The 19,700-nt window shown below is 38.2% G+C and overlaps 1 protein-coding gene across 1 annotated transcript in view; it reads right to left on the minus strand.

Annotated features, from left to right (window-relative positions):
• Window positions 1–19,700, minus strand: part of LOC134669307 (microtubule-associated protein futsch) — a 201,175-nt gene that overhangs the window by 34,103 nt on the left and 147,372 nt on the right. The window contains exons 5-6 of the mRNA XM_063526813.1: window positions 10,896–11,054; window positions 1,174–1,355 (exon numbers count right to left, since the gene is read on the minus strand). Coding sequence (XP_063382883.1) covers window positions 1,174–1,355; window positions 10,896–11,054 — 341 coding nt within the window. The remainder of the gene's footprint in view (window positions 1–1,173; window positions 1,356–10,895; window positions 11,055–19,700) is intronic.

Genomic DNA, 19,700 nt, shown 5'->3' on the forward strand with positions numbered 1-19,700 from the left:
TTAGATGAAATTTAGTATAGAGGTAGTTTGAGCTCCGGCAAGGAAGGATTGTTTTTCTCAATCATCAGAAGCTAGTAGCACATAAAGAAGACTTATTGCAGAAATGTAAAATGTTACTGTTTCAACCAAAGTCTACAAATAACTTTCATAACCGTTGAAATAGTTTTAAATATTACAAACAATAATATTTAATGTATATGGATGCATTCTCATGTTCAGTAAGCAGGGTGCAGTCGCGCGTGTAGCTCGGATCGGGTTGCGCACTTGATACCTGACATTGAGAGCGATATGGCGCCAAATAGCCAACTTTACTGCGAAGAGGAGGGTTATGCGCTAGTATAATTAGTACAGCTCACGACCAAGTAATTATTGCCACTACATATTGGTTAGAGCATACTATTAGTCGATGGTACTTACATCCAGGTTACAGAAGAAATGTCGGATCTGCGGATACACAGACGCCTGTGTCTTCCTGCGCAGCCATGCCCGCAGCAGAGCAGTTGTTCAGCCTAGTCAGTCATCCATCTGTCTGTGTGTCTGACCCTTAGACTCACCTCCAGGTTACAGTGGAAATGCCAAATCTGCGGGTACACAGACACCTGTACCTTTCCCTTTCTGCGAAAAAAAGATCTTGAGCCTACAGCGTTGGTTAGCAGGTCAAACACTCACTTCCAGGTTACAGAAGAAATGTCCAATCTGCGGATACACGGACACCCGTGTCTTCCTGCGCAGCACAGCCGCCATTTCCACAGCAGAGCAGTTATTCATTCTTATCAGCCCTCCATTTGTCTGACTGACCCTTAGACTCACCTCCAGGTTACAGTGGAAATGCCCAATCTGCGGGTACACAGACGCCTGTACCTTTCTGCAAAGAACAGTTCTTGAGCCTACAGCGTTGGTTAGTAGATCAGACACTCACTTCCAGGTTACAGAAGAAGTGTCCAATCTGCGGATACACGGACGCCTGTGCCTTCTTGCGCAGCACAGCCGCCATGCCCGCAGCGGAGCAGTTGTTGAGCCTGGTCAGTCATCCATCTGTCTGTGTGTCTGACCCTTAGACTCACCTCCAGGTTACAGTGGAAATGCCCAATCTGCGGGTACACAGACGCCTGTACCTTTCTGCGAAGAAAAGGTCTTGAGCCTACAGCGTTGGTTAGTAGGTCAGACACTCACTTCCAGGTTACAGAAGAAATGTCCAATCTGCGGATACACGGACGCCTGTGCCTTCCTGCGTAGCACAGCCGCCATGCCCGCAGCGGAGCAGTTGTTGAGCCTGGTCAGCAGTACCGCGTCCAGGCGGTCCAGGTGGCGAGCGAAGTCCCACCAGCACGCTTTGCGGGAGAAGCCGCCATCAACTGGAATAAGAAAGGGATTATTAGTTTGGATAACCAACTGCTGTATTCGAACTTCAAGATATTCACAAGAGACGACACGTACTAGATCCATTCTAGATAAGTTATAGTTTAGATATCAACTAGTTCTCTTTTGCAGCGCAATTCGGGCAACCAATGTCACTTTTACGTTAGATAGAGTAAGATATCTATTAGATGTGAATGGATCTCTGTCATATCCTGTGGAAATCGTTCAAGAGTATCTCCAGAATCGCGCAAATGTCAAATTTGACAGATTAGTTAGATCTTAAACATATCGTTATCGTATCTTGGTGGTGTCTAAAAGATATCTAATAGATATCTATTTCAAAATCCGAATCGGGCCCCAAGTAAAGGGCGACGACATGAGTGACTTTTTTTGAAACAGTCATGTAGGTATAAGATAATGAATTCAATATTAAAGGGTAGCCGAAAACACTAATGTCTAAAAATAATCTTACCTATCCGATCTAAATGTAAACTCGATTCTATTACACCGACACTAAATTAATTACAAGGTGTCCTCGAATCATTCAAAGTGGTTTCCGATTATCTAAGTCAACGCTTGCCGGACCGCAATTAATTGAGAGGAGTAGATTCATGTTGATTACTCGATATTGAAAAGGACTTAAGTGTATGTTATTCACGATAAGGTTTTCCCGTGTAGTGATAAAGCTATATTATGTCTCAAAGAACCTAACGCCTAGGCAACTATATCTTCAGTAGGCAGTGTTGGTCTAAACGTTAATGCAATTGAAAATTCTTGACCATTAACCAGTCAAGTTGAACTGTCAACTGTAGCCGTCCGTTACCGTTTACGGTTCAATTGGTACTGGTTAATGGTCAATTGCAATTAACGTTCGGCCAACACTGTCAGTAGGTAATCATAATAGGTAGGTATTATAAGTAGGTAGCTGGTAAGTATTTATAAGTAGGTAGGTACTTATAAATACCAACTGACAGGCAACACACAGCCAAAAGGTCTGTTCGCCGGACGATATCAGCTTGTCAGTTGTTCGGAGCTGTCAAATTTTGCCTTTAACTGACAGGTTACTATCGTCCGGCAAACTGGTAATCTGTGGGCCCCTTAACATCACGTCAGTATAAGAACAATGTTTATAAGATGTCGCAGCGATACGATATCAACCTAAAAGTGTCAAAAGTGACATTTCATCAACCAAAAACGGGTTAATGATAATTACATATTTTTGATGTCATATGGTAAGTAGGTGTGAATTGACCTCATATTCTCTTTACAGTAGCAGTAACTTTCATTCCATATTCATGCCCATTAATTTTGTAAATGAACATCGTTTTCAACAAATCAATAAAAATAATAATTTGTCAACTTGTCCCATTTCCGTTGTTATCCATTTGTCACCAAAATGTTACCGATACAGAATTAATTCGGTAACCGCAATCATGGAGCCGAATCATCGCAATCGGGATGATGTAACGTGCAAACAGTGTGCTGGAATCATATTTGCAATTCACATTTCACTGTTTGCCGATCATATTAAAATTGGTACCTTACAGTGATAGGGAGAGCAGTAGGGAGATTTTTTGATTTCTGTTATATTGTCTTCTCTTCTCTGTCGGACACTTAGAGACATTTACACCTCTAAATATTAAAGATTTTTTTTTGTGTTTTTGTATCAATATTTGTTTACATTATTATTATTATAGTTTTATTTATGTAATTCGACATTTAGAGACCATATACATCTCTAAGTAATTGTAATACGTTAGTTTGAATTGGTAGTTGCAGTTAGTTGTATTTTATAAAATTGTTGAATGTATTGTTATTAGAGAATGCAAATCGGTTATTTTCGGTTATTTTTTGTATGGAAATAATCGGTTATTAACCGAAACCGCGGTTATTTCCATACAAAAAATAACCGATTTGCATTGTTATTACTTTTGCTTCTATGTAAATTCAATTAAAAAAAAATGTTGACGTGTAAAAGTGCCCTTGTGGCCTATTTGCTGATGAATACATGTTGAAGTTTGAAGTTCGGTCACTCGTTACTGAGGATCGTGACCACTTGATTATGCAATTCCAGTGGTTTATGATATTAGCATAGGAATAACATTTTTAATTATAATTGGTAATGCTTCGTTAGAATAAATAAGACTCGTTTGATCTTATTATAAACACGTGTCATTATGAACCAGTTGCATAAACGATTATAATTAAGCTACATAATATAGAGTTATAGACGATAAGCCAAATTTGAAAACATCGTACGCGCCACACCGGGGTTGGCCGATTGAAGTACTCAGCAGATGGCACCAGTATCTAGCTTGCCCTGACAATCCCTAGACTTGTGTAAAAAAATTATGGAATTTTATCCAAGCTATATTTTATTTATCCCTTTAAGCCAAATCTCATAGAAAAAGGCTATGAGTGCGCCATCTATGCAAACCTTTGACAGTTGCCAACCCAATTGATTGTCCGCGTTGGCCGCAAGAAAGCCACCAAATCTTGTATCAAGATACCACTTCTACATGATAATATAACTTGCTACTTAAGTGCTTTAAGCACACTCACAAGACAAACAGAAATGTTGTTACTGTTGTTTTAAAACCCTGTGCGACTGTGAAAAATTAATTAGTTTCTCGTAAATTGGGTCAAACGTGACGGGCCGCCATGCGAGATAATAAGCTGTATGATGAGCTCGTTTAATCACATTTGCTTAAAATATTAATCAATGTTTCAGTAAGAATACGCTTCCAGTAGCCCTTTATCGCCCACTGAGCATAGGCCTCTCTTATAATACCCCACTTGTCCATCTTCTAAATGTGGTCCACCCAACGAGCCAACGGACGCCAGCCGGCCTAGCCAAAGTGACAATCGCTACCTATGGCTACGACAACGAAACGCTTTGTGTCTCTCTTCCACTTCCAGCCAGCTGGCCAGGGTCTTCGTTCATCCAAAAATTGCTATTAGGTAGGTAGGTACGTTAACATATCTGCCATCACTCTGTCTAGCAACATGTCCCGCCCAACTTCATTTCAGTTTGGTAATGACGCAACCCACGAATTAAAGCTTGAAATCGACCATATTTGATATTAGCTGTACAATATATAGTTAGTGCTAAAATGGTTTAAAAGGAGACTTGATATAACTTGCAAAGATACTTAGTCGAAGGTAATTGAATTTCAAAGTATTCTCAGTTCAAAAACGATCTAACTCAGTCTACAACAGCCAGATACGACCTTATCTCTCTAAGCTTCAAATATTGCAACCTCGAATCTATACCGGCTTAGGAAACTTCCCCACCGCAATCTGACCGCTGTTGGATGAGTTTGGTTCAGTTACTTATCGCTAGATGGCGCTAGCGGTAGGAACGGGCTAAATTGGAGTTGGAAGCTTTGCGGTTGACGAGTATCAGGCAACTGGACGGTTGAGGACATATCTTTGGAAACGTAAAATACTTAATAGAATTTGAAGGGAAAACATTGATCCGATCTATAAGCTGTTTGGGAAACTTTTTTTTTTACATGAACATCACTTGTTGCCAATTGTATCTTAAAATCCAATTTGGTATGTATGGTTTATAATGCCACTGCCGCAGTGTGACGTTTTGAAAAAACCGAACTAGTGATATAGCGTGCTGAATTATTTTATATGTTCAAAATGATCTTGATGCGACTTTCTTGTTAAGAGAATAAGAGCGTTAAGGTAATATTAAACACCTCGCCCGCTTAGCAAAATCTGCTGCTGACTGTACCTATAGCTGAATATACAGCTCGCTCAGCCTCGCAGCGGTCGAAAATTTGCCGAACCGCGACCTTTCCAATCCGGATGGAAAGCAAATATTCCTTGATTGGATATAAATTGGACCGATGCTCACGCGGCCCAACGGATACATTTCTATATAGAAACTTTTTTAGCCCACACACATTTATGTCGGTAAATATAACGACAATGTTTATTTTACTGTTTTTTAGCTGTTTCGACTGGGGTTTACTCTGAGCTCTGAGCTGAGATCGTTTTCCATTGGATATCTATATATATAAATGCAAGTGTCCTGACTGACTGACTGACTGACTGACTGATTCATCAACGCAGAGCCGAAACTACAAAAGCCAGAAAGTTGAAATTTGCACACCAGATTGCATTTATAAAGTGTACAAGAGATAAGAAGCGATTTTGAGAAATTCAACCCCTAAGGGGGTTAAAAAGGGGATGAAAGTTAGTATGGGGTTAAAGTTTTCTTTCAAGCTAGGAATTTGTAACTTCGTAAAAAGATATATTATTAAAATACAAGAAAACTAATTTCAGCGTTTTTGAAAATTCATCCCCTGAGGTGGTGAAAAAGGGGTTGAAAGTTTGTATGGATATCAAAAATTTTTTCGAGTGGTGGACTTGAATCTTTGTATTTAGGGATATTATTAGAAGACAGGAAAAGCAATTTCAGCGTTTTGTAAAATTCATCCCCTAACAGGGTTAAAAAGGGGTTGAAAATTTTAATCCATTGCAAATGCTTTGAAACTTCTTAGAAAGGCATAATAGCCGATAAGAAAAAAAGTTATTGAAACGTTTTTGGAAATTCAACCCCTAAGGGGATTAAAAAGGGGATGAAAGTTCGTCTTCGGGTGTAAATTTTATTTTAAGCTAGGAACTTGAAACTTTGTAAAAACGTATCAAATTTAAAAACAAGAAAACTAATTTCAGCGTTTTAGAAAATTCATCCCCCAAGGTGGTGAAAAAGGGGTTGAAAGTTTGTATGGATATCAAAATTTTTTTCGAGCGCGGGACTTGATACTTTGTATTTGGGGATATTATTAGAAGAAAATAAAAGTAATTTCAGCGTTTTGTAAAATTCATCCTCTAATAGGGTTAAAAAGGGGATGAAAGTTTGTATGGGGTTAAAGTTTTCTTTTGAGCTAGGAATTTGAAACTTCGTTAAAAGATATATTATTAAAATATAAGAAAACTAATTTCAGCGTTTTTGAAAATTCATCCCCTAAGGTGGTGAAAAAGGGGTTGAAAGTTTGTATGGATATCAAACATTTTTTCGAGTGTGGGACTTGAATCTTTGTATTTAGGGATATTATTAGAAGACAGGAAAAGTAATTTCAGCGTTTTGTAAATTTCATCCCCTAACATGGTTAAAAAGGGGTTGAAAGTTTGAATCCATTACAAATGGTTTTGAAACTTCTTAGAAAGGCATAATAGCCTATTACAAAAAAAAGTAATTGCAACGTTTTTGGAATTTCAACCCCTAAGGGGGCTAAAAAGGGGATGAAAGTTCGTCTGCGGGTGCAAATTTTATTATAAGCAAGGAACTTGAAACTTTGTAAAAACGTTTTAAATTAAAATGCAAGAAAACTAATATCAGCGTTTTTGAAAATTCATACCATAGGGTGGTGAAAACGGGGTTGAAAGTTTGTATGGATATCATACATTATTTCGAGCGCGGGATTTGAATCTTTGTATTTGGGGATATTATTAGATGACAATAAAAGTGATTTCAGCGATTTGTAAAATTCATCCCCTAGCAGGGTTAAAATGGGGTTCAAAGTTTGAATCCATTACAAATGCTTTGAAACTTCTTAGAAAGACATATTAGCCGATTACAAAAAAAGTAATTGCAACGCTTTTGGAAATTCAAGCCCTAAGGAGGTTAAAAAGGGGATGAAAGTTCGTCTTGGGGTGTAAATTTAATTTTAAGCTAGGAACTCGAACTTTTTGCAAAAAAGGTATTAAATTAAAAAAACATGAAAACTAATTCAAGCATTTTTGAAAATCATCTCCCAAGGTGGTGAGAAAGGGGTTGAAAGTTTGTATGGAGATCAGATATTTTGTGAGTGCCGAACTTGAATCTTTGTATAAGGGCATAGGTACCTATTATGAGAATACAAAAAAAGTAATTTCAACAACTAACATCAAAATCCACTTGACTTAAAACTTCATACAACTTGCTAAAAAAGAAAAGTACTTAATTTCAACATTGCTTGGATATGAAAATTATAGGTACTAAAGATGTAAAATGTTGAAGATAAGATTCCACGCGGACGAAGTCGCGGGCAACAGCTAGTTAAAATATATTATGAAATTTCCGATAATTATCCGTGTCTAAAATTTTGTTATTAACTATGAGTAAAAAGAAAACGACAAAATCCATATATATTTTTTAAGAAACTAATTATTTACGAAAAATACAGCCTTGCTCTACTTTCAGTTTTTCATTATCGAATATATATTAATTATACAGTAAGTTGTTATCTAGTACAAGTAGGTAATAATAGATGAAGTGTAGGTACTTAATACAAACACCAAATACGTATTAAGTGGTGTACACAATTGAGATCGTGAGTGGTTGTCAGAGTATCGTGTTCCGGTAAACAAGAGAGTGTAAATAACATGTACGTGTATGTACAGATCCGGTGTCTCGGGGAAAGACATTAAGATTTGTTTTTTCAGGACCACAAAGGGTTCCCCTACATATATATCTTGAGGGACCCATATAGCACCATGCGACACAACTGAAAACCGCCGTGTCGCCGAAATAATTTTTAGCTTGTAAGATTTTACTATTGTATGTATGTTAGTTTGTAAGGTATGTATCTATGGGCCTTAGTTGCCTGATAATAAATTATATTTGTTTTTTTTTTGATATAGCCAAGAAAAGGGTCATGAATTTAGCAGTGTTCCCATGTGTGTTTGTATTGATTTTGCCGTAGCTAACTAGTCAGTCGAAAATATGATACAGATTTCTCAATATATTAGGATACCACAGTACAAAAATTATTAAATTTCGAATTTTGGTGCATATTTGTATTCTACAGCAAAGTAGGTAAGTGTCTGTGTTTCGGTACCTATGTCAGATTGTCAGGTGTCTCTCTAAAGCCTATAGGTACTTTGGATTAAAAGCATATTTATGAACAGTCAAATTTTTTTCATCCACCTTTAATGAAATTATTTCTATTGCTTATAACAATTACAAATCTATTTTCATAATAGAAAACTAAATTTTTGGCATAAACATTTTTGGAACAAGCTTTTTATCGCTGACTTTACTTTTCTTACCACAGGCAACTAATACTCACCGAGACCATTCTAAAAACCCCAAACACAATTAATTTGCGTTGTTTAATCACAGACTTCCTATGGGCACATCCTGTTTCCATCATCAGATCAGCTCCATGTCATCATAATATAATTGCATTTGATTTACAATGTATGCAAAATTTCAGCTCAATTGAAAATCGGAAAGATGGTCAAATTTTGCTTCCAAGATTTGACACACACTAACTGATTACTGAACATATGACACGAGAAGAAGAAGAAGAACATATGTACATACATAGGTACATACTAAGGCTAAGGGCAAATTAAACAAAAGCTCATGCCCAGACAAAAATAGTAGGTAAGGTAAAGAATTCAGTATTTTATTGCTGCTACCACCGAATAAAACAACTATTACCAGAGATTGCACGAACGACCAAACTTTAGGAAACACGAAATCACCGCCTCATTACGCCTCGGGCCGCCCATTTGCGATTTACGATCTCCTTCGCACTTTATGAGTGTGAGCGGGACAAATTGACCGTATCATCAGTAGACTGATTGTTATTGAGGACATTCTTGGACCTTTTTTGTAGGCATTAGGGATTTTTCCGCTGTTCGATTCGAATTAGAACAATTTGTGGGATTTGGAGACACGCCAATGTGAATGTTGACTCGCTTTTATTGAGTTGATAAGTACGTAATGTTATTCTGATTCACCCATTTGTTTCTATGTTAGACGTAGCCTAGATATCTAAGTAAACCTAAGCCAAGTGGAATAAGTACTAGCCAAGCGGGCCCTGATATATATCGCTATGTGTGTCAGTATTAATTATCATTCAAATGACTGCCTAGGTACTTATATCAAGAAACTCACACTCGAACTGTATAGTTCAAACCCTCTCGTGGAAAAAAGGCTACTCTCAACTTTGGAATGGAAAATATGATGCTCGTACTTCACCCACTGCACTGTAGGTACTCAAACTTAAGCAGGCCACTGACGAACCTTCCAAATGGATGCCTTTACAATGGATTCATCTAAATGGACGGCATCCTAATATTAAACACTGTATTACGTTTTTGACATTCACGGACCGATTTTGGATTGTAGCCACGCTATTTGGACTGTTGGAAGGCTCGTCAGTGGCGACCTTTAGTACCTAAAATTAGTGACGTACGCGCCATGCACTCGCTGCAGGCGATGCTCATCTACACATCGAAACACGAACGATAATTTGCTAAAATTACGAAGTTACCTACATATTTCTAAAATAATACGAGTTATTTATACATGGTGGCCAAAAAATAAGTACATTCCCGTGGCTAGGGAAGTTTTGGGATTATGCTGAGCAATTTTTACTATAGCACCAACCCCAAAATCGTGAAAAAAGAATTACCCTTCCATAATGGACCAGCCAAAATGTGTCAGCCAAGTTTTTTTTCGCGATTTCGAGGTTGGTTCCATAGTAAAAGTTGCTTAGTATAATCCCAAAACCTCCCTGGCAACGGGAATGCACTTATTTTTTGGCCACCCTGTTGTATAACAACATGTACAGTCAACTGGAAAAAATTGGGTGTAGACAACTTACCTACTCAAAAATATGTCCCATAGTTCTTAATTCACTGACATAAGAGTTATGGGAAATATTTTTGAGATGGTTTGTACACCCATATTTTTACAGTTGACACAAAAGTAGCGGATCAAACAAGGCGTCCAAAGTATCTATCTACCGTTCTGTAACAGCTCAACAAAAAGTGATTTCGTTACTATTGATGCTGACTGTACGTGTACAATCAACCACCGCGTGAGCACAGATCTCGCAACGGCCTTGCCTCCACTTGGCGCGCCGCCAGCGAATATTGCCTCCAGTGACATATCTTTTTTCTCATCTCGGTGATCAACTCGATGGCTGGGTTTATGTCAGTGCTAAGTTTCTAGGGTTGAGTTGAGATTTATGTTAAAGCTATAATGTATGATAACTCTATCTAGAGCCATTCTCAAAAATATGCCTGCGATCTAATTGCCGCAATCCATATATATTTTCATACAGAATGTTTGAAAAGAGTCGTGGCGATTAGACGCAACCGCATACATTTCTCCTTTATTCTTCGTTACACTCTTTACAGAGTGGTCGTGGCTATTATGTACACTTTTATGAGAGGCCCACTTGCATATTTATTGTATTCTGTTTTTAGTATTTGTTTTTATAGCGGCAACAGAAATACATCATCCTGTAAAAATTTCAACTGCCTAGCTATCACGGTTCATGAGATAGCCTGGTGACAGACAGACGGACAGTGAAGTCTTAGTAATAGGGTCCCGTTTTAACCCTTTGGGTACGGAACCCTAAAAAACAGATCCCGATATATTAAGAACCTCCTCCCCAAAGTCAGGGAACACGTACAGGGTGGGGTGGCTGAAGCGGATGTTGCCCACCACGTCGGAAGCTTCCACCGCTCCAGGCTCGCTGGAGTAGGGCTCCAGGCATGCTGGAAATCTCACTCACCCAGCATGTTGAAGCCGTTGATCCCGAAGAGCGCGGCGTCCCCCTGCCCGCCAGGGAACACGTACAGGGTGGGGTGGCTGAAGCGGATGTTGCCCACCACGTCGGAAGCCTCCAGCAGGCGCTCCAGGCTCGCTGGGGTGACGTAGGGCTCCACGTATGCTGGGAAAGAAAGACTTCATTAAGAATTATGATAAAAAATTTATTGCATACAAAATAGATACGGTAGAATGAATTTGTGTGACATCAGTTGATGAATAGAATGGTTAGTTAGGTACATAAATATAGAATTCCCAGAGGTCTCCGATTTTAAGCAATTTTGGGAAATTGTTTAAAAATGGGTAACTAACGAAGAATACCTACTTAATAATAATTAAGAGGTCCATATTGACCATTGATGTAGAGGTCCAGTAGTAGTAGTAGGTAAGTAAAAAATATTAAGTGTAACCTTAGTTTCAATCTTTTGAATAAAATAAAATTAAGCCTACAAACACTTCGCACTCGTGCAAGTTGCATGCTTTTCCGAATGAAAAGCATTTGCCGGCCGGCGAGGTAAAATGTTATGCATAATGAGAACGTTTTGAAACGAGTTTAAATTAAAAATGTATTTTTAATAAATCGGCAGGCAGAGGTCTCTTTAGAAATCTCTAGTTAAGAGTTTTATTGTTGTATATTTTAATTATTTTATCCGCCAGCGAACACGAGTTCAGTAGCTTCGAAGAGTAATGTAATATTATTGTAGGTGATTGTACACTTGGTTTAGATCTCATGCTAGTTTTTAAGCTAATTTGCAATTGCATGTTTGATAAAGTAAAATAAAATAAACACTAATCAATGTTGAATTTTAATAAATAATATGTAACCAGCCCCAGTATGAAAGCCAGCCACACCTAGATAGGTGTAGGTACCCATATTGAGCTTACATTAACCAGGATGGCATTTGAAAACTTAATTTTAGCAACCCTAGATTTATTGGGACGAATCAGTGTTCATTCTAGAATTTTCTGCCCTACTAATTCGACACTTAAGACACTGTGACATTTAAAATTGAACTTTATTACGAACGGTTTAAAGTTGTCTATGAACTGTGGAACTTAATTGAATTTATACACTTGAACGCACAGCTTATAATAATGAGGTGAAAATTATTTTAATAAATATTATGGACATGAACATAAGTAAGTTGCGGAACTGAAAGAAAACAACTTTAATTTTTTGTTTAAACGGGCAGATAACTATACAAGTTTTGTTTTCCCTGCAAGGCATTTTCTCAAACCTCTTTGAACAATTGATTGTTTCTGATTATATTTTATTTACTTATCAATCTTCATCAATCTTCGTTGCCGTGTCCGGCAGTGGCCACTCCATCAACAATTCTTATCCGGATTATGTAATGCCTTATGTGCCTCGGAAAACCAAACTTACTTATTGAAAGCTATGGAAAATACAATGATTTACTCTAATAGTTTTCAAAATTAGATTTTATGGTACAACATTAACCATATATTTTCCCCTAAAATGTGTAGTCTCTCTTTGTGTAGTCGTGCAACTTTTTGAATCTGTAAACTTTTTTATGTGAACCAGTCAAATTATTAATAACGCATAGGTACTTTCTGCTAGAAAACTACCATCTTCTACATAACTGCCTTCTACTAAATAGAAAACTACTAAATACTTTACCCACCGCCTTGGAGTGGTAGAAGTAGACCTACTGCCCGATTCGAACTTTAATATTATATAGCTACGTCAATTAATAGATCTAGAAACATGGAAGTGTCAGTATCAAAAGTGTCTTTTTTTTTTTTTTTGGAGAACCAACAGCTATGACAATACCATAGAAATTATAATGGATACAGAAAGCCAATAATACTAAACTAACACTTTTGTTTTTGTTTGAAGAAACGTCACAATATTTGACACTGACGTGTCTAATCCATATCATTATTAAATCTATTAATTGACGTATCTTAATGTTCAAATCGGGCCGCTATAATAAATATTCATGGTATTTGACGACCGGTCTGGCCTAGTGGGTAGTACCCTGCCTGTGAAGCCGATGGTCCTGGATTCGAATCCCGGTAAGGGCATTTATTTGTATGATGAGCGCAGGTATTTTGTTCCTTAGTCATGGATGTTTTATATGTAAAGTGTCATTCTATGGAACTTGCTAACTATGTAAACAAACCGCCATATTGAAATTGTCTCTAAATGATTTATTAATATAAATTACTAAAAAAGCTTTATTAGTCGGAGCAAGGTAGGTAATTGGGAAAAAGACAGTAGAAAAACAAATATAAACTTAGATACTTACTTATATTCTAAATGATTTTGTTTACATAGTTGGCAAGTTCCATAGAATGACACTTTATATAAGTATGTATTTATCTATATAAGTAAGTATATCGTCGCCTAGCACCCATAGTAAAAGTTTTGCTTTAGATTTGGGGCCAGATTGATTTGTGTAAGATGTCCCCCTAATATTCTATTTTCAAGAAATTCTTCACTAAATGTAGTCGATTTCATGAAATACACTGTAAAACGAATTGCAGAAACCTAAGCGATTAACAACTAACGCCAGCTTTCTATAAATACCAAAGAATTTACTCGTCCTTATTGGAAATACTCCAGGTGTCCACATACGGCTGTTTACCCCGCTTCATAATAAGGGCCCCCCCACATCTGGCGTCTTTCGAGCGTCGGCGTCTGTCGGCGTCGGTCCAGCGCTATGGAAAATGACGTCGCTGCGCAGTTGCGTCGACGCCGCGTCGACGTTGCGTCGACGTCGGCCATAGAATTGTAGACGCCGACGTTCGAAAGACGCCAGATGTGGGGGGGCCCTAAATGGCCATTCAAGGCGCTTTTACCCTATCCAAGCGATTACCAACCGGTCTCAGTACATTTTAACATTGTTAGAGTTCAATTCTCTGTAGCAGCTATCGTATTGGAAAGACTAAGAGATTTCAGGATGTATTTCTATACTGTTTAAGGTAGTGTTTCGTGTGGGAGGTGGATATTGGAAAAGGTGTTGGTTATTTGGCGATATAGTGGTGTATTTGGTCGTCATGTATTCTTTGGGCGTGGCGTTAGATGGCTTCGGTTTAGATGTATTATTTAGAGCTTATAGCTTTATTTCAATGGGGGAAAATGTTACAAGTTTATTTCAAATTATGCCTTATCGTAGAGTTATACAAGTCTTTGTCAAGTTTACCTTATTTATGATGCGATAGGTTATTATAGAAACTTCGAACTGAAATCGAGGACCTTTCGCGTAGTTTTACGTATTAGGATAAGTTTGATAAAACTTATATTTGGGTATACAATGATTTATGTATAAAAGATAAAACATTAGAAAACAAAACACGACCTAATAGTTGCTGAAGTGTAAAAGAAGGATTGCCAATAACCAGCATCCTGGAAATTAATTTGAAGAAAAGTTTGAATATTTATAGAATTTTACCAGAAAACTGCTTAAATGCGAGAAGGTTCACGAAATATAGACACTGATAAATGGATGGACACTAAAGGCTCAGTAATTGGGTTCCGGTCGTCATTCAAATACAAATACAAAATTATTCTTCTCTCTTATTTGTCTTCTCCGAGACCACGGGGACAACGCCGTTAAAACTTAAATACGCGATTAAGTCCCGCTGTGCAATTTAATAATATTGTAACAAGATCGGCTACGTCAGCCACTTGCGAGCACACCAGAGACAGCAACGGAGTTGATAGCAGTCGCCGTGGCCGAATCGGCCGTGGAGTTATTATTATTATTTTATCAATGCTTTTTCAAACTGATTGAGTTGTAAATAACATTTGTAGTCTTGTGGTATTTTGTTAAATATTCTTGGGGCCATTCATTCTTCGGGTACAAAATAATTTTTAAGCCGATCGTTTAAAAATTCAAGGTGCAACGCAAGTCTCGGTCAACTTCGCTTTGAGAAGGCTCGACAATAGCTCTGAATGGGCAACTTGGGGCTTAGTTACTGAATAACGAGGTTTATTGAAGTATGCTCTAACTTGTACTTACTTGGACTTTGTAAAATGGCGGAGAAAGGAAAGGGGGATTTGTCCATTCGTCGGGCTCTTTTTCTCGTCAGTACAGTCAAAGAATTTAATTTCCTACCTATTTTGCACTTTGGAGAATTCCACGGGCTGTCCCGTACAAACGCATTTTATTTCATGTGTTGCGACTTTTGGGCATTTAACGCAGGCGATTATTTTTCTGTGCATATTGTTGACCTTTTGTCATAGAAAAGGAAACTGTTATACCTGCAAATCTGCAGAAAAATCGCGTTTGTCCCGACAAACGGTAGACAATTTCATGGAATGCTTCTTTTCACAGTGACAATTGGGATGTTTCCTCTACGACTTGGGAGCCCGATTTCCCGATATAAAAATATCGGGAAATTTCTGTCGAAAAGCATCGTTCGGAGAAGTGAAACTGCTGATGAAGACATTGATTGATATTGACAAGACACACAAGACTGTGATATGAAGTTAGAATGGGAGCATGCACTTTTCTTGAGCGTGTGAAAGCCGTATCAGCGCGGAAATAAATAAATAGTTCATTCAACAGTTAGAACTAAACACTAATGCGCAATTTATGATATCGCTTAAATAAGCTACAACATTATTCAATACACGCTATGAAAAGCCCTTGTATTCTGCCGTCAAGTAAATTAAACAACCCTATAACTCATACGACACAATGTGAGCAATTTACGTGTAACACCCGAAAATTCCTAACACTCGCGTCATGCATAATAAATATATGCTAAACGGGAAATTACGCATTTGCCGGCGGCGGCCTGGAATGTACAAGTTTGCGATCAGATATATCGGAGCGGCCGAGGTGTTCACAATATCTGAGCACGCACTCTAACGCCTTGACAATAGAGGCGTGTTCAGATATTTGTGAGCGCCTTGGCCGCCCCGATATATATGATGGCGAATATATACCTAAGTTTGTTCACTTTGGAAGTTTTAATCTTCTCATTAATGTTCTGTTGTAATTTTAATAACAAAATTTAATGTTTGGGAACCTTTGTCTTGAGAACAATTTCAAAATCTTTTGGCTGCCTTGTGTGTTTTTATTGAAGATTAGCGACCCGTGCCGGCTTCACACGGATATATGTAGTACATGTATGTATGTTAACACTTTATTGTACATAAGACAGGTTAAATTACAATGGAACAAAAAATATATATAATGAACAAAGGCGAACTTATCCCTATAAGGGATCTCTTCCAGTCAACCTTTGAGCAATTGATATTAAATTAAAACATACATGATAGACAAACGAACACTATGTACAAAAAAGTAAACTATGGTGGTGGTGGTGGTACATTGTGATGTTTTGCGTCTAAACTACGTCAAAGATCATACGCCAGTTGCACCAACCACATTTCGTCGGGGGACAAGCAAAAGTCACTAACTAACACCATTGAAATTATTGGACAATAAACCGTGTTAAAAGTAATAAAGTGCATTGTTACTTTAATTTTTTGATAGTACTTAGTGACTTTTGCTTGTCACCCGACGATTTGACAGACTGATCAACGTCAGCCGGCGCGCCCGGCGCCTTAGGGGTCATCCATTAATTACATCACACGTTTAGGGGGAGGGAGGGGGTCAAGAAAATGTGACATATTGTGACATGGGGGAGGGGGGAGACACAAACTTTGTGACGTCACTTTAACTTCATCAGCAGGGGTCGTACAAAAAGTGCGGATGACGTCAAACCACTTATAGGATGATTTCAAATAGTATTTTTGATTTTCATAAACAATTATCACTTATCATTTATCAACCTCTTTATTAAACGATATCGCCACTTGAAATGAGTAAGTACGTTTTTGACTGACACGTTGTCAATCAGATGAACAATAAATTGACTTCGTTATTGTTTAGCTATTGTATCTTCACGATTATATTTAGCTAAAATTTATATTTACTAATGTATAAGAAAACGCTCTAAATGTCATCTTTACTCGAATATTGTGGCAATTTTCCGTTTTTGGAGGTACGTGACACGGAAGTTTAAATACAAACTCAAACATCATCCTGTGTGCAAGATTACGTCATTTTTACGTCATCCGCACTTTTTGTCCGACCCCTGTTCATCAGTAACCGAAAATTTATTTAAATTAATTTATTCGCTGTATTACACTTAAATAACAAGTTTTTAAAACGATAATCGTTTTTAGTCGTTTAATTTTCTTTCCTAAGCAGTTTTGGGTAATAAAATTAGTAATATTTATATCGTCAAAACTATTTTGATAAAATATTAATAATACTTAGGTACTTACTTAATTCGATTTGGCGATTTCGTAGAAAAAATGTGACGTCACACTAGGGGGGAGGGGTTTGCCAAATGTGACCAAGTGTGACAAGGAGGGGGGGAGGGGTCAAAAAACCTAGAAATTCGTGTGACGTAATTAATGGATGACCCCTTACTATGAAAGTTTCCATACATACAAATTTTGCAAACTCTTTAACGATACGAACAATATGTATGAAAATTTGACGGAGAAGACCGCATTCATATAATTTGACGACCCTATAGGGCTTGTGCTTTTGATAGCACACGCCGTAAGCACAACTGTGTATATTGCCAGAATTCCCGTGCAATGAAGAAACTACCGGCTTGATTCAAACTTTAAGATATGTCAGTTTTTTTTATTAGCCTATTAGTGTGTCCTACTGCTGGGCAATGGCCTCCCCTCTTTCCCGCCACTTGTCTCTGTCTCATCATCATCATCTCAGCCATAAGACGTCCACTGCTGAACATAGGCCTCCCTTTTTTTAGGGGGTGAATGCCATAATCGCCACGCTTGGCAGGCGGGTTGGCAATCGCAGTCGAGTACCTAACTACACCGAATTTGAGGGACGCTGCTGCCCGTCCACCGGTGGTCTAGGACGTGGTTTAAGGACATACCCGGGTTGTCTCTGTCTAATGCACATAAATAAAAACGTCACTATTGACACTGACACATCCAATCCATATCGTTTCTTTGACGTATCTTAAAGTTCGAATCGTGCATTACGAAGAACAGAAGATTATGTTACTAAAATTAACACCGTCTTACAGTTATGAACAGACAGTGTGAATGTTTAACTTCATTATACCCCGTATCGTAACTCCTAAACTAGTTAACAAACTACAGCGGGTAGGCTCGTGCATTATGCGCCGCCATCTTGGAACTAGTTGTGGCCTGAATTACTTATCAACTCTGAGTTCTGTGATGTACGACTTTCTGTTGTTCGTTGACTAGGTACCTCGCATAGGTGCTAGTAATAAAAAAAATGTTATTTACGATATAAGTGCGGCATAGAGGAAATTCGAAACGAGTGGCGTTACATTAAATCACGACCAAAGGGAGTGTTGTAAATCGACACGAGTTACGAATTACCTGTTCGCACGTGTATCGTACAACGTTTAACAGTACATATGGCCCTTGCCCTTTGATATAAGCACGGAAAATGCTCTTTCCCGCACTAGTGCGGGAAAGTAGTACCATAATTGTATATGTACTGTAAAACGCTTTTTCGCTGTACTGCAAAACGGATTAACTTGCGGGTATTACAGGCAAAAGGATAGGCGACTCATCATCATCTCAGCCATAAGACGTCCACTGCTGAACATAGGCCTCCCCCTTTGGGGGGTATATGCCATAATCGCCACGCTTGGCAGGCGGGTTGGCGATCGCAGTCGAGTACACCGAATTTGAGGGACGCTGCTGCCCGTCCACCGGTGGTCTTGGACGTAGTTTAAGGACATACCCGGGTCCCGGGGATAGGCGACTGACTTGTAACATTTCGGTGTAATATAGCGTTTAACACATTTCTAACCTAATTTTGCTAAGCATATAACGCATGTAGAAACTAATTCTAATTGAAATGACATATGCAAACTGCATTCCACTCTAACATTCAATGGAAGCCATTGAAACTAATAACAACGTATCCATTCTCCCAAATAAACCCTAATACAACACTATAAAGTCGCTTTTCGTAGAACACGACATTACAAACTACATTTACGCTGCTACGGCGTAGATGGCCGTAGCAACGTTCGTAGCGCGTTCGTAGCAGTAGGGTAACAAGGCTGCAAATTGTGCGAGACATGTTGATGAGCGAATTGTGAGAGTAGGGTGTCTGCAAAGTTGGAATAATTTGAGGCCGCGAGTTGCGAGTAATTTAGGCGGAGTTTTGCGGACGTGGGGGTGTTTGTTTAGTCATGTTGCGGAGTTTCGTCGCGGGGAAATTATGAGTATAACTTTTAGATACTACTCACAACACTGTATATTATGAGCACATACTAAGCTTAATGTTTAAGGTTTAATAATTATGCTTAGAATAATTTGTGACATGATGTTATCTAGTGTAAAATATTATACACTTGTAAAGGAAAGGAAAACTACTATTTTTTTAAGCACGGCGATATTTATAGCTCACCGCTGGGCGAGTAACTATAAATATCGCCGTGTCTCTTTTATTTACACGGGAGTGCTTATCTTTTGTTCGTGTTTATAGCCGATAGCTCATAGCTTACTAGCTCGCGGTGGGACCAGTGCCTAATTGAAACCCTTTAATGATGTTTTCTTTTTAGTTAGATTATAATTTTTTTTACATGTCATAGATTGTCATTGACGATAATGTAGAGGCCAATTAAAACACATTTTTACATCAATATGATATAATAGGTATCTAAAGGATGCCATTTTGTTCTGACTCGCCCATGCGTGTCGCTCGCGCCAATATGAAATGAGAAATGCACGCGCGAATGGTAACTAAAGTGAATCGGA

Source organism: Cydia fagiglandana, chromosome 12 (genome assembly GCF_963556715.1).
Source record: "Cydia fagiglandana chromosome 12, ilCydFagi1.1, whole genome shotgun sequence".
Lineage (NCBI taxonomy): Eukaryota > Metazoa > Arthropoda > Insecta > Lepidoptera > Tortricidae > Cydia > Cydia fagiglandana.